Source organism: Balaenoptera ricei, chromosome 11 (assembly GCF_028023285.1).
Source record: "Balaenoptera ricei isolate mBalRic1 chromosome 11, mBalRic1.hap2, whole genome shotgun sequence".
Classification (NCBI taxonomy): Eukaryota; Metazoa; Chordata; class Mammalia; order Artiodactyla; family Balaenopteridae; genus Balaenoptera; species Balaenoptera ricei.
Window position 1 is genome coordinate 66,702,810 of NC_082649.1, and position 16,723 is coordinate 66,719,532.

Genomic DNA, 16,723 nt, shown 5'->3' on the forward strand with positions numbered 1-16,723 from the left:
TAGGGGGAAAATGCTATTCTAGGCTAAGAACTGGAGGTGAGTGGAGAGAGAAGAAAAACTTGGTACTGTAAGAACCAAAAGAGAGAAAACTTTCACTTAATGTATATATATCTACAGATATCAAAAGGTATTATAGCTGAAAGTCATAAGAATTTTATACTACACAATGCTTCTGAAGTGATCATGTATATTACCTGATGTCGTTTGATTATATCTTTCAATTTGTTAGCCAACTTCAGATCAATGTCTGGAATGAGGTAGATGTTGGGTCTGGTCAGACAATTGCTCTGAGGATAAAAGAACAGATTTTGAAATTCTTTTGGCTTTGAAATAATGTCACATTATTTATGCATTTACCCTAATGGCAAAAGTTGGCACTCAAAGCCATACTGCTTAAAATAGGAAGATGTACTTTGGTAGAGAATGTAAAAGTCTTATTTCAATATAAAACCTAGGTGTTCAGCAGGCCACTTAATGCCATTCCCAGATCCCTTCTCTGCAGCTAGGTACACCTGCACAAAACACTGCTAAGACTTGTGACCTAGAGAAATTCATTATCTTTTTCATTAAGGTACCATACTGATAAATTAATCCTCATAGTCAATTTACCTGAACTTACCTTAACAGTCTAAGTCTAATGCAGCATTTTCACCTAACCTGGGAGGTGGGGGTTGGGGGAGAATACACGGGGAGGGATGCCCATTTTGGCTCATCATCTAAGTTACTTAAAATATCAAAACTGTGGATTATAGCTCTTTCCCCCCATTTCTAATCTTATAAATAGCAATGATTAAAACATGCATATTAACTCCCCAAACCATCACCAAAAATCAACCAAAAAATAAAAACCACTCAGTTATTTCTCCAAGTTAATAGTCTGTGAGAGAAGTTTCAGGCATTAAGTTAATGATAATACCTAGCAGAATTGCCAGCTGCCTCTCCCCAGGAAGGTTAATTCAGTGATCACTAAAAATTACCTATCAATAAAAACACTAAGAAAGAAAAGAAGAAAATTAAGTGTTCTCTTCTCCAGGTTATAATCTAGTTGGGGAAATAAGATTTATATTTATGGCACAACCATGAAACAAATCCAAAGAAAATGACTGTATACACAAGGGACTAGCAGGATGAAAGAATACTTATATTAAATGTGAAAGATTCAAATAATGGATTAGGTGAAATTAATAAAGAAAAATATCATAGATTATTTTACCAAAAGTTTAAGAAAAAATATTCTATAAATGACAAGTTTTAGTCATTCTTTGTAGCTCTAATCCCCAAAAACCCATAAAAATAATACAACAATAGATTTCAGAAAACTTTTCTTCCTTTGATCTTTTGGCAATCTAATAAAGCCAATCTTAGAACTGAAAGTATACTAAAGGAAAAAAATTTTAATAATCTAACTTTCTGAGTTACCTGCACCAATGTTTTTTCAATGTTCATAAACATTTCAACATTACGATCCATTCGCGATGGATTCTGTAGATCAAACCTCCGCCTGTAAGAGAAGAAGATCATCAGTTAATTTGTCTCCCACCTTAAACAAAAGTGAAAACTTGGTTTTAGTATTCAGTGCAAATGAGTTGGAAATATTTGGAAATTAAAATAGCACTCTACAAAATGTATGATATTCTCTCAGCAGTATAAGAAATCAGTGTCAACACCTTCATAAAACATTAAATTTTATGACATTAAGATCTACTCCAGTTAAAATAATCTACCAATTCCAAGAAGTATCCCGTTTTCCTTAAACCTAAGATATTTTACATCACACAGTAGTCCACAGATCCAAAGACAGTGAACTACTATACCATTCTTCAAGTATATGGAAAGTCTATCTACTTTACATATGCTTAAAAGTCATCTGTTCAAATTCAACAACGCCTGTAATTCTCTTAGAGCCTACTATTGTCCCAAATGTGGTAAAATCCGTCTATTTACCTTTACTTGAAATCCTTCCCCAATGTCTCTTTATCTAAGTACCCAAGCATAACATGGGGGTGTTGTCTTGGCCTATTCTTAGTCATTTCCATAGGGTTAAATCTTTACAAATCTGAATGCTTCTTTCCTCATTATCTTTTATTCAACATTTACTTTGCTTTTGTTCCATTTTAAAATTCCAGGGAGAGGAGTACAGCTTAGTGATTGAGAGTGTTGACTGTGGAGTCAAACTGCATGGGTTCTAATCCTGATCCCATCTTTATGTAGTCTTGAGTGATCTACTAATACAAGGATCAATTTCTTCATGAGTACAATGGGCCCTAAGGGTTTTTGTGAAGGTTAAATGAAGTATATATGTTAAGAGCTTAGCAGAGTGCTTATGCTTAATCTGTTAGTAAGTGATCAATAAATGTTAATCATGGTTATAATTTTTTTTTAAATCATCACTACCATGCACTAACTAGGATTAAGCAGTTTGAGTCCAGAGCTCATGCTCTTAATCCTCAGGTCATCCTGTTTTATCCTGCAGATGCTCCCCACACCTCCAACATTTCTTTCTAACTCTGCAGCCTTCCTAGAATGTCACCACCCACTCAATGGGCTTGATACTATCACTTCCAGAATCAGTCCTCAAGTCTCTTCCTCTATGAAGCTACTGCTGTCTTCCTACATGTTACTAATATAATACATCATGTGCACCTGCTGTTACAGCCGCAGTCATTTTGCTGGTAAGACACTGCATTAGATGCCTTGAGGACAAGGACCAGGTTTTCTGACCTTTACAGCCCTGTGGATAATGGAATGTGTGGCTTTATTCTGACTGAGGTCTAATATTTGTTTATTACGACTTTTTCATTACTGTGCTAAGACTGAAACATTTCCTAAAGTAATGTCAATTAAGAAATTAAGCAAAGTGTCCACTAAAGCCCAGAAATAGGTAATTTAGAATAGAACTAGTTAGATTTTAAAATAACATTTATAGATAAGAGGGACCTCCATCCCAGATAACTGTACCTTGATTTATCCTTGGTACACAGAACTTTTCCTTAAAGCTCACCCCCCCATTTTTTTTTTTTTTTTAAGTTTTTGAGTATCCTTCTTCCCTAACCTCTTTTGAGGAAGGAGTAGGTCAGAAATTCCAAGCAGTTTGCATTAAGTGGCAAGACAACAGATTAGCAACCAACTAACCAGGACAACCCTATTACAGCTGACAGCTTTCCATTGGTTCTTTCAGCACAATAAAAGTAGAGACAGTTGAGTGTCTCCCCTTTCTAAAGAAGCGGCTGCTCTTTCATGGGCTTCTGATAGTACAGGACTAGATCCAGGAATGCATCACTTACAGAACTGCTTACTTAAAGAGTTTACTTATTATTCATAGAGAAACTGCTTCCTTAACAAATGATTCAGATACTGGAGCTGAAGAGAAATTATCTCTATTAGAAATCTGAGAAATAGTTTGAAAGCAACCATTAAACAAATTAAAATAGGGCTGCGTGGATTTGTCTGCAAATGGAGATTAAAAACTAAATGAATCTGTTAACAGAGAAAGAATCAAGAATTCATTCTGCCTTTCCAATTGCTGAAGAGTAAAGTTTCTCTTTAGAAAAGTATTCCAGCTAATAAATAAAGAAGGAATGACAGAAAAACAGTCTCTAACAAGGAATAATCTGAATAACAGTAAGGATCTATACCTTCACATTAGAATATCTACATTCTAATCTTTTTCAAAATTAGAATACTGCCACCTGGTAAGTTTTACAACTTTAAAGATAAGATGACTCTAGGCATTGAACATCAACTATCCATTACAAAAAGAGAAACAACCAGACATTACATGCCTCCAGATGGAGAAACAAAACACTGTCTATGTTACTGCTAAAAAAAATGAAACTGAATCAGACCACACCTCCAGATCTAATTATCACTTTACTAGAAATTAAGACTATGGTAAATGATCTTCTTGGGGATGTATCAGCAAAATCTAGGACATAATACAATTCTACAAGACAACCTGTTTTTGTAAAAAATAATAATAATTATTTTCGAGGAAAAGAAGAAAGAGTGAGAAGGAAAATCAGAAATTTTTAAACAGAGATTTAAGAGTCATATGAACCAACTGCAACGTATGAATCTTGTTTGGATACTGACTCAAAGAAAATATAAAAAATGTTCACGAGATAATAAGGGAAACTTGAACACTAAGTAGATATTTAATAACATTGAAAACTTATTGATAATTTTCTTGGTTATGATAATGGTACTGTTACTATGCTTTTTTTTTTTTTAAACAAAATTTTCTTTTAATTTATTTATTATTTATTTATTATTTATTTTTGGCTGTGTTGGGTCTTCGTTTCTGTGCGAGGGCTTTCTCTAGTTGTGGCAAGTGGGGGCCACTCTTCATCGCGGTGCGCGGGCCTCTCACTATCGCGGCCTCTCCTGTTGCGGAGCACAGGCTCCAGACGCACAGGCTCAGTAGTTGTGGCTCACAGGCCTAGTTGCTCCGCGGCATGTGGGATCTTCCCAGACCAGGGCTCGAACCCGTGTCCCCTGCATTGGCAGGCAGATTCTCAACCACTGTGCCACCAGGGAAGCCCTTTTTTTTTTTTTTTTAATAGATTTCTGTTTACTACATGGGGCATTCCTTTTTTTTTTTTTTTTTTAATTTTTTTTATTTATTTATTTATTCATGGCTGTGTTGGGTCTTCGTTTCTGTGTGAGGGCTTTCTCCAGTTGCGGCAAGCGGGGGCCACTCTTCATCGCGGTGCGCGGGCCTCTCACTATCGTGGCCTCTCCCGTTGCGGAGCACAGGCTCCAGACGCGCAGGCTCAGCAGCTGTGGCTCACGGGCCCAGCCGCTCCGTGGCATGTGGGATCTTCCCAGACCAGGGCTCGAACCCGTGTCCCCTGCATTGGCAGGCAGACTCTCAACCACTGCGTCACCAGGGAAGCCCTACTATGCTTTTTTAAAATCTAATTTTAGAACTAAATACACAGAGAAGTATTTACAGATGAAATTCTATTAAGCTGAAGATGCGTGATTAGACATGGCAGCTCATTATATTATTCTCTCTTCTTTTATGTATAGTTTATATTTTCCATAATAATAAACTAAGATGGTTTCCCAAACAATGATTTGATAACATGACACATTAAAGTTTTCCTCAATCTGCAGTATGCAAGGTAAGCAAAAGTACATATATGAATATTAAGAAAACTTGAAATAAAGAAATCAGGTAAATACAGTATAACCTTTAGTTGAAAGATTTTATTTGACTTATTCTGAAATTACCAAGGGTATTCAAATAAACTTTACTTTTTATAATATGGAAAGATGCTCAAACCTGCCCAAAAGGGAAATGCAAATTAAACTAAAACTGTAAAACCTTTTTTTTGACTCTATCACAGACTGCCAAGATCAAAAGGTGAGGTAATACAAATAAATACAACTATTGGCCAGGGAAAAAGTACACTCTCAATACATTTTGGTAGGACAATAAATCAGCACAATTCTGTTTGCAGATGACTTGGCAACTGTATTATGTTTCTTGTTATTTCAACTTGAGTTGAAATAACAAGAAACATAATACAATTATGATTCCATCTGACAATTTCAGAGTGAAGCTAGCACTGGGCAGGCCTCATAGGAGGGCTCTAGAAAAGGGAAAAAAAAAAAATTGAAAGAGATATTATTACCCTAAGACCTATAGAGAAAGACTACATATGAACACATTTTCTTTCTTTCTAACTTAAAACTTTGGGCCATTTAGGCTGTAAATACAAGCTCTCCATTGAGGGTTTATTAATTAATTAATGAGTCTTCTGCTTTATTTTCCTCTGGGAATCTGCTAGGCAATGTCTTGCAGCAGCCTTTCAATCTAAGACAATACCTACTGTCTGTCAAAAAGGCCTTATTAGATGTATTACTCTAAATTTGCTACTTCTTGTTAATATAGTTAGAGATGTTCTCTTATCCTCAGCCATGCATAAAAAAGTCTGAATAAAACTAATCAATAATGAATCCTAGCGAATGAGTTTAACTCCTGGGAAAGTGGTGTAAAGGGCCTCAGAAGCAAACTTCTAAAAGGCAAAACAGGGGCTTCCCTGGTGGCGCAGTGGTTGAGAATCTGCCTGTCAATGCAGGGCACACGGGTTCGAGCCCTGGTCTGGGAAGATCCCACATGCCACAGAGCGACTGGGCCCGTGAGCCACAATTACTGAGCCTGCGCGTCTGGAGCCTGTGCTCCGCAACAAGAGAGGCCGCGATAGTGAGAGGCCCGCGCACCGCGATGAAGAGTGGCCCCCACTTGCCACAACTAGAGAAAGCCCTCACACAGAAGCGAAGACCCAACACAGCCAAAAATAAATTAATTAATTTTAAAAAAATATATGTACTTAAAAAAAAAATTTTTTTTTTAAATAAAAATAAAAGGCAAAACAAAAATGCACTGAGCTGGGAGCAAGGCAAATAGCAACAGTACAGCAAACAGTTGTACGGGAAGTGACCAAAGTGGGCCTCGAGTGTAAGGGGCTTTGTTTAATGAGGCTAAGCTATAAAAGCCTGAAGACCATCACCAGTAAGAGGTCCAGTATGCTGCATCCCAAAAGAATGGCACACAGCCTAGATATAGAGACTGGAAATAGGTAGGCACATATGGGAAGAAGAGGGAGATCCACTATACAAAAGTAGACTAAAAAATTATATCCCACTAGGTATGTGACTTTGAGGATAACGAAATTGGTTTGAACCCTTGCGTGGGGTGCTCGCTCACTCTCTCTGTGTGTGTGTGTGTGTGTGTGTGTGTGTGTGTGTGTGTGTGTGTGTTTATATATTTTTTTTTAATTAAAAAGCTAGATGACTAACAGAAAACAGTGTTTTAAACTATGCTATCAAAATGGATAATTCTTCACAAGTTAAAAGGTCTAAACCACATTTTCATTTAAATGACAACCTGACTAACCAGCATTTCTCAATGTGTGGTCTTAGGATCATCTAGAGTGCTTTTTGAAAATGCAGATTCTGTTTTCATGCCAAGCTTAGTAGATGACACTCTATGTTCGTAAAGCCCAGTAATTTATATTTTTAACAAGGACTCCAAGTGATGCCTAGAAGTTGAAAGCCACTGCCAGAGACTTTCTGTGGTAAAAACTGAAACAAAATATTTTAATCTGAAGGAGACTTTGAAGAAGGAAATAAAAGTTGAACAATCAAGTCTTAAGGTAGAAAGAAAAGTATTATCATTCTAACTTAAACAAAAAGGTCTGACCTTGTCTGTAAGAAATAAATGTCAGTAGCAAATAGTGTCATAGGGAAAAATAAAAGGTTACTTCTCATGTTAAGACAAATCCTAGGGACTTCCCTGGTGGTCCAGTGAGTAAGAATCCATGCTCCCAATGCAGGGGGCCTGGGTTCGATCCCTGGGCAGGTAACTAGATCCCACATGCATGCCGCAACTATGAAGTCCACATGCTGCAACTAAGAAGTCCGCATGCCATAACTAAAGATCCCACATACCGCAACGAAGATCCCGTGTGCCACAACTAAGACCCAGTGCAGCCAAAATAAATAAATAAATATTTTTTTTAAAAAAAGACTAATCCTAAACTTTATGTTCATTGAACCTAGTTTACCACTGCCAAGCAAAACTAATAAAATACAAAATATTTTCATTCAATAATCTCTTTGAAAGGCATTAACTATGATTACAACATATAGCAACCTGTTTAGAACTGTAAGAGAATAAACAAGGTCCTAATCACTCTACAAGAGGGCACTGACATTTACTTTTCTGTTACTGGGCTGAACTTGGTTGCATTTAATCTCTTCTTCAGGAAATGTTTTTGGATTTCCACAGTATGTCAAAACCATCCTTCTTGGTGTCCCTCAGTTATATATAACTATACTTGAAAAACTACAAATAAGGGCTTCCCTGGTGGCGCAGTAGTTAAGAATCCGCCTGCCAATGCAGTGGACACGGGCTCGAGCCCTGATTTGGGAAGATCCCACATGCCACACAGCAACTAAGCCCGTGAGCCACAACTACTGAAGTCCGCACGCCTAGAGCCCGTGCTCTGCAACAAGAGAAGCCACCCAAATGAGAAGCCCGCACACCGCAACGAAGAGTAGCCTCCACTCACCTCAACTAGAGAAAAGCGTGCGGGCAACAACAAAGACCCGACACAGCCAAAAATAAATAAATAAAATAAATAAATTTATTAAAAAAGAAAAGAAAAAAAAAACCACTACAAGTAAGACGTTCCTTTTTTTTTTTTAACACTATTTAGAGATATCCAGAAAGATCAAACTCAAACACACTAATTTTAGAATCTTTTTTTTTTTTAATAAATTTATTTATTTACTTTTGGCTGCATTGGGTCTTTGTTCCTGCACAGGGGGCTTTCTCTAGTCGCGGCGAGCGGGGCCTACTCTTCGTTGCAGTACATGGACTTCTCACTATGGTGGCTTCTCTTGTTGCAGAGTACGGGCTCTAGGCGTGCAGGCTTCAGTAGCTGTGGCGTGTGGGCTCAGTACTTGTGGCTCGTGGGCTCAGAAGTTGTGCCTCGTGGGCTCTAGAGTGCAGGCTCAGTGGTTGCAGCACATGGGTTTGGCTGCTCCGCGGCATGTGGGACCTTCCCAGACCAGGGTTTGAACCTGTGTCCCCTGCACTGGCAGGCTGATTCTTAACCACTGTGCCACCAGGGGAGTCCCTCTAATTCTGGACTCTTAATCTGTACAGTCTATTCACAAATATACCAATAATTACCAGGTGTTCCCACTCAACCTCATGTGTTCCCACTCAACCTCATATACGTGACATTCCATCCTGACATAACTGGAAGCTAAGAGGAAGCAGGAAGTAAGTAAGAAAGCAGAAACAAAAAGAAACAACGGGAAAAGAGAATGGCCATAATGAGGAAATCAACAAACTTTGGAGCTACACTGTGAGGTTCGACTGGAGAACAAGGGTTCAGAACAGTATGTTGGGCGTGGGGCAAGTCAGAAGCAGTATCAAGATGATAGCCCACTGTTCAGATGTCCAAATGGGTGGGCAGTTACTAAAACATGCACTGTTGGAACATAAGTGATCCACTCACTGCACGTGTGTAAGTCACAGGAGATGGGGGAAGGTGTGTACTGCAATTAGTGTATAATTATATTGGAAAGAGGATAATTCTGGTATAATCTGAGAAGAAGACTTAGAAAAATTCTTACTCCTCATTCCTCTTAAAGTCTCTAACTCTATCCTTTACTTCTTTTTTGGCCCCATTTTTAATTTAAAGATGATTTATTTTACATATCCTTCTAAACCACCTTAAATCTTTTCAGATAAAAATATTTCACTGTACTGGCACACAAAGCAAGTTACACAATGACTTAGGAAAAGACATTTCACTTTGACACTCTGTCCTCAAGAGTCCAGATCAGACTTGGAAGAGATACAAGCTGAACAAGAAAACCAGTAAAGAAAAGAGTTCCAACTGGGAAACCAGAGCGAGGGTATAAACCATATGAGAGTACCCAGACATGCTGTCAATCCTAGATCAGGGAATACTCTGGCAAGAGCTGCAACAGCAGAGCTGAAAACAGAACTGAAAAACAGAAGGCTACCCTCTCATAACAACAAACTCTCATGCTCATTTAATCAATAAAACAATACATAATGTGTCTTTCAGCACATTATAATACACATTTATGTATTTCACAGTGAGCCTACCTTCCCATTTGCTAATAATGCACATCCATCTACTATCTACATACAGCCATATATGAAAAATAATTCGCATAATAACTGCAACATTTGTTTGATATTTTTCTTGGATGTAGGCAAAAAGTAAATTAGGGCTCTAGATAAAAGACAACATACTCTGGATATTAATCATAACGTGCTTATAGAATTCTCTAACACCATACAAAGGAGGAACAGGTTTAACACTGAAAAACTTCAATATCACAGCAAAACATGCGAATAAATACAAAAACTTACCATCCCTGTTCATTTTTATATTTGTAAGCAGCCCCAAGAATGTGACACAAGGTGCCTCCAGCTTTGAAATCCATGAAACATTTTGCCTAAAAAATGATACAAGTTACACATGAGAAAAATCAAAGTTCTGACAAAATTACTCATGTCTGAATTCTAAGCTTAATAAACTCAAAGTTATAAACAACTTCTAATTTAATAACCTTAAATACTTCTGGAACAAACTGAGGTAAAAAGAAATTTTTCTATTTTCTTTAGAAAACTTTCTTTAAGTAAACAGTCTATGAAAAACAAGATTTACAAAATATACATCAAACTGTTTCAGCAGAAAACATTAAATGGACAAAATACTGATATACCACCAACTCCACTGGTAAATTTAAGATCTGATTTTTAAAATGTACAATAAGAAATATTAGGCCGGGCTTCCCTGGTGGCGCAGTGGTTAAGAATCTGCCTGTCAATGCAGGGGACATGGGTTTGAGCCCTGGTCTGGGAAGATCCCACATGCCATGGAGCAACTAAGCCCACGAGCCACAACTACTGAGCCTGTGCTCTAGAGCCCACGAGCCACAACTACCAAGCCCACGAGCCTAGAGCCCGTGCTCCGCAACAAGAGAAGCCACTGCAATGAGAAGCCTGTGCGCCGCAACAAAGAGTAGCCCCCCACTTGCCGCAACTAGAGAAAGCCTGCACACAGTAACAAAGACCCAAAGCAGCCAAAAATAAAATAAATAAATTTATTAAAAAAAAATTTAGGCCAACATAACTGATGAACATAGATGTAAAAATCCTCAACAAAATACTAGCAAACCGAATCCAACAGTACATTAAAAGGATCATACGCCATGATCAAGTGGGATTTATCCCAGAAACACAAGGACTTTTCAATATCCGCAATCAATCAACGTGATACACCACAATAACTGAAGGATAAAAACCATATGATCACCACAACAGATGAAGAAAAAGCTTATGATAAAATTCAACATCCATTTCTGATAAAAACCCTCCAGAAAGTGGGCAGAGAGGTAATATATCTCAACATAACAAAGGCCATATATGACAGACCATAGCTAACATCATACTCAATGGTGAAAAGCTGAAAGCATTCCCTCTAAGATCAGGAACGAGACAAGGATGCCCACTCTCACCACTTTTCTGCAACATAGTTTTGGAAGTCCTAGACACAGCAATCAGAGAAGTAAAAGAAATAAAAGGAATCCAAATTGGAAAGGAAGAAGTAAAACTGTCACTGTTTGCAGATGACATAATACATAAAAAAATCCTGGGGCTTCCCTGGTGGCGCAGTGGTTGAGAATCTGCCTGCCAATGCAGGGGACACGGGTTCGAGCCCTGGTCTGGGAAGATCCCACATGCCGCGGAGCGACTAAGCCCGTGAGCCACAATTGCTGAGCCTGCGCGTCTGGAGCCTGTGCTCCGCAACGGGAGAGGCCACGATAGTGAGAGGCCCGCGCACCGCGATGAAGAGTGGTCCCCACTTGCCGCAACTAGAGAAAGCCCTCACACAGAAACGAAGACCCAACACAGCCATAAATAAATAAATAAATAAATAAATAAAATTAAAAAAAAAAAAAAATCCTAAAGACACTACCAGAAAACTACTAGAGCTAATCAATGAATTCGGTAAAGTTGCAGAATACAAAATTAATATACAGAAACCTGTTGCATTTCTATACATTAACAACAAAAGATCAGAAAGAGAAATTAAGGGAGCAACCCTATTTACCATCGCATCAAAAAGAGTAAAATACCTAAGAATAAACCTACCTAAAGAGGCAAAAGACCCATACTCTGAAAATTGTAAGATGCTAATGAAAGAAACTGAAGATAACACAAGCAGATGGAAAGATATACCGTGTTCCCGGATTGGAAAAATCAATATTGTCAAAATGACCATACAAGGCAATCTACAGTTTCAATGCAATCCCTATCAAATTACCAATGACATTTTTCACAGAACTGAAACAAAAAACTTTTTTATTTGCATGGAAACACAGAAGACCCTAAATAGCCAAAACAATCTTGAGAAAGAAGAATGGAGCTGGAAGAATCACACTTCCTGACTTCAGATTATACTACAATGCTACAATAATCAAAACAGTATGGTACTGACACAAAAACAGACACACAGATCAATGGAACAGGACAGAAAGCCCAGAAATAAACTCACGCACTTATGGTCAATTAATCTATGACAAAGGAGGCAAGAATATACAATGGAGAAAAGACAGTCTCTTCAATAAGTGGTGCTGGGAAAACTGGATAGCTACATGTAAAAGAATGAAATTAGAACATTCTATAACACCACATACAAAAATAAACTCAAAATGGATTAAAGACCTAAATGTAACACCAGATGCTATAAAACGCCTAAAGGAAAACATAGGCAGAACACTCTTTGATTTAAATCACAGCAATATTTTTTTGGATCCATCTCCTAGAGTAATGGAAACAAAAGCAACAATAAACAAATGGGACCTAATTAAACTTAAAAGCTTTTGCACAGCAGAGGAAATCATAAACAAAATGAAAAGACAACCTATGGAATGGGAGAAAATATTTGCAAACAATGTGACTCAAGCAAGGGATTAATTTCCAGAATATAAAACAGCTTATGCAGCTCAAACAACCCAATCAAAAAATGGGTAGAGAATCTCAAAAGAATACATACACATGGCCAACAGGCATATAAAAAGATGCTCAACATCACAAATTATTAGAGAAATGCAAATCAAAACTAAAATGAGCTATCACCTCACACCAGTCTGAATGGCCATCATCAAAAAGTCTACAAAGAGGGCTTCCCTGGTGGCGCAGTGGTTGAGAATCTGCCTGCCGATGCAGGGGACACGGGTTCGAGCCCTGGTCTGGGAAGATCCCACGTGCCGCGGAGCAGCTGGGCCCATGAGCCACAACTACTGAGCCTGCGCGTCTGGAGCCTGTGCTCCCAACAAGAGAGGCCGTGACAGTGAGAGGCCCGCGCACCGCGATGAAGAGTGGCCCCCGCTTTCCACAACTAGAGAAAGCCCTCGCACAGAAACGAAGACCCAACACAGCCATAAATAAATAAATAAATACTTTAAAAAAAAAAAAGTCTACAAAGAGGGACTTCCCTGGTGGCGCAGTGGTTAAGAATCAGCCTGCCAATGCAGGGGACACGGGTTTGATCCCTGGTCCAGGAAGATCCTACATGCCGCGGAGCAACTAAGCCTGTGTGTCACAATTACTGAGCCTGTGCTCTAGAGCCCACGAGCCGCAAGTACTGAGCCCGCGCGCTGCAACTACCGAAGCCCGTGTGCCTAGAGCCTGTGAAGAGAAGCCACTGCAATGAGAAGCCCACACACCACAACGAAGAGTAGCCCCCAGCTCACCACACCTAGAGAAAGCCCATGCGCAGCAACAAATACCCAATGCAGCCAAAAATAAATAATAAATAAATAAATTTATTTTAAAAAGAAAAGAAAAAAGAAGTCTACAAACAATAAATGCTGAAGAGGGTGTGGAGAAAAGGGAACCTTCCTACGCTGTTCGTGGGAATATAAATCAGGGCAGCCACTACTGAGAATAGTAAGGAGGTTCCTTAAAAAATTAAAAATAGAACTACCATATGATCTAACAATCCCACTACTGGGCACATAGCCAGAGAAAAACTCTAATTTGAAAAGATACATGCACCCCAATGTTCACAGCAGCAGTATTTACAATAGCCAAGACATGGAAGCAACCTAAATGTCCATCAACAGTTGAATGGATAAAGAAGATGTGGTGTATACACACACAAACACACACAAAACTGGATCATACTCAGCCAGAAAGAAGAATGAAATAATGCCATTTGGAGCTACATGGATGGACCTAGAGATTATCATACTAAGTGAAGTAAGTCACACTGAGAAAGACAAATGTCATATGATATCACATAGGTGGAATCTTAAAAAAAAATGATACAAATGGGGAATTCCCTAGTGGTCCAGTGGTTAGGACTCTGAGCTTCCACTGCAGGGGGCATGGGTTCGATCCCTGGTCGGGGAATTAAGATCCTGCATGCCATGTGGTGCAGCCAAAAAATTAAAGAAAAATTTTTAAAAAATAAAAATAAAAATCATTTTTAAAAAAAGATACAAATGAACTTATACACAAAACAGAAACAGACTCACAGACACAGAAAACAAACATATGGTTACCAAAGGGGAAGGGGGGAAGGATGAATTGAAAATTTGGGATTAACAGCTACACAGTACGATGTGTAAAATAGGTAAACAACAAGGACCTACTATATAGCACAGGGAATCATATTCAATATCTTGTAATAACCTATAATGGAAAAGAATCTGAAATATATATATATATGTACATATGTATAACTGAATCACTTCGCTGTACACCTGAAACACTGTAATCAACTATACTTCAATAAAAGAAAAAAAAGAAAAAACTCTAATGGATAAAATACTGATATACTACAAAACTCTACTGGTAAATTTAAAATTTGATTTTCAAAATGTGGAAAATTCCAGTAACACACAATTTCCAATATGGTTCTCCTGTTGAATAAGAAATATTAGTATACATTAGGTTTTTTTTCCAATTTAGGTTCCTGACATTAAATTTTAGAAAAATTATAACTGAACTCTTAAAATATTTTAATGACCACTGAAACATGGTATAACTATATTTAACTATGCATTTAAGTTATAGCTAAAATCTGTGCAACAATTTAAAAAAGATTTGCACTTTATGGATTATAAAAGCAGAGCTCAAATAAATCAAATGCTGAATAACTTCCATATTTTGGAAGTAAAAATTTAATATAAATGTGATCATCAAATAGGCTAATAAGATAAAGTGTTAGGGACTTCCCTGGTGGTCCAGTGGTTAAGAATCCACCTTCCAATGCAGGGGACGTGGGTTCGTTCGATCCCTTGTCGGGGAACTAAGATCCCACGTGCCACGGGGCAACTAAGCCCACATGCCACAACTACTGAGTGCACGTGCCTCAAAGAGAGAGCCCACATGCCACAAACTACAGAGCCCACACGCTCTAGAAACCACGCACCACAACCAGAGAGAAGCCCACACACCACAAAGAAGAGCCCACACCGCAATGAAAGATCCTGCATGCTGCAACAAAGATCCTGCATGCCACAACTAAGACCCGACAGCCAAAAAGATAAAGAAAATAAATAAATAAAATAAATATAAAACAGTAAAAAAAAAAAAAAAGATGAAGTGTTAAAAATATACCATTCATTTTTTCCTTTGAAAACTATTATTACAAAATAATATAATGAAAAAAACATATGATATCAAATATTAAGAGAGACAAAAACAGAATGGTGGTTGGTAGGATCTGGAGAGAGAGAGGAATGGAAGTTATTGTTTCACGGGTACAGAGTTTTCAATTTAGGAAAATGACAAAGTTCTGGTGATGGATAGTAGTAACAGTCACACAACAACATAAATGTACTTAATGCCACTGAACTATACACTTAAAAATTACTAAAATGGTAAATTTTGTTATGTTTATTTTATAATTAAAAATAAATAAATAGTACGTTTTAAAATAAGAAATATTAAGAATCATTAAGATGAGCTCTTCCAAATTAAACAGACAAGTAAGCCTCACAGATCAGTCTGGTTATCGCATTGCTTTTTAAACATTACATGGGTTTCTGAGTTCCTAATTTTTTGCCCAACACTATTCCTGGTACATCCCAAAAGCTGCATTACATATTCTAAACAAAAGCATCTGGGTGCAAGTCTTATCATTGACAACTTGTTATTTATCTGAGAAAATGTATATTAAAATTTTGTAGTGTTGGCACTTAAACTAGAATGATGTGCTAAGGTATCTACTAGAGTAGAATGAGACTTAGTTCTCCTACTAATCCTTCTCTGAACCGCCCAGAGATTGAGCTAAAATGTCCTTGCCAACCACATGGGCATATCACTATTGCACACATGCACACCACTCGCAGCGTAATACAGAAATGACTGGTTTATAGATCTGTTATTCGAACTCCTTGAGGACAGAAATAGTGTCTTATTCAAATCTTTAACATCAATATTCAGCGGAGTACCTGACAATGTAGGTAATCCATAAAAATTTTCTCAACAGTTTTACTGTCCTAAAATCATTTAAAAATTCAGATCCAAACTACTGAGAAATATATATTGAGCAGATCACAATAAAACATCTCTACATATAATTTAAGGTGATAGTCAATTTCTAAACAGATTAATTTGAGAAATTAAAATATTATCAGATATAGGCTTAAGACAGACAAAATAACTTCTATCAACAACTATAGGGACAAGTGATGAATGAAGAGGTAGAAAACTGAGACCTTCAATTTTCTAATGGTAAGATCTGAATAAACGGAAAGAGGGAGACTCACAAACCTGTCAAGGGTACTAGTTCCAGTAATAAAGTGCAATAAGAAAAACATTCTTAAAGATGTGGCAGAAGAAACAAAAGAACAAATAGGGACCTTGTCATACATCAAGGATTCTTAGAGCTTGCATGGAAATGGATTTGGGATTCTGGTCCTCCTGACAAGCTCAGTATCAGAATCACCCACATAAAAGTGTAGTAGACCAGAGTCAGGGGATGGAAAGCTGGAGGCAGAGACAAGAGACTTCTCAGGGACACCCACTGGCCCCTGACTGTACTTCCTCATTCAATCCTCATCCCAACTACCCTCACCCTGAAGAGGGCCTGCTCAAGCTGCCGCTGGATGTGGCTCAAATATTAGAGCTCAAGTTCTTAAACAT

At 37.9% G+C, this 16,723-nt stretch overlaps 1 protein-coding gene across 3 annotated transcripts in view; it reads right to left on the minus strand.

The window, feature by feature from the left end:
- The window catches only part of SMARCC1 (SWI/SNF related, matrix associated, actin dependent regulator of chromatin subfamily c member 1), a 190,017-nt gene that overhangs the window by 145,206 nt on the left and 28,088 nt on the right, over nt 1-16,723 (minus strand). For all 3 annotated transcript variants that reach the window (XM_059939489.1, XM_059939488.1, XM_059939490.1), the window contains exons 3-5: nt 9,929-10,014; nt 1,420-1,501; nt 195-287 (exon numbers count right to left, since the gene is read on the minus strand). In XM_059939489.1, coding sequence (XP_059795472.1) covers nt 195-287; nt 1,420-1,501; nt 9,929-10,014 — 261 coding nt within the window. The remainder of the gene's footprint in view (nt 1-194; nt 288-1,419; nt 1,502-9,928; nt 10,015-16,723) is intronic.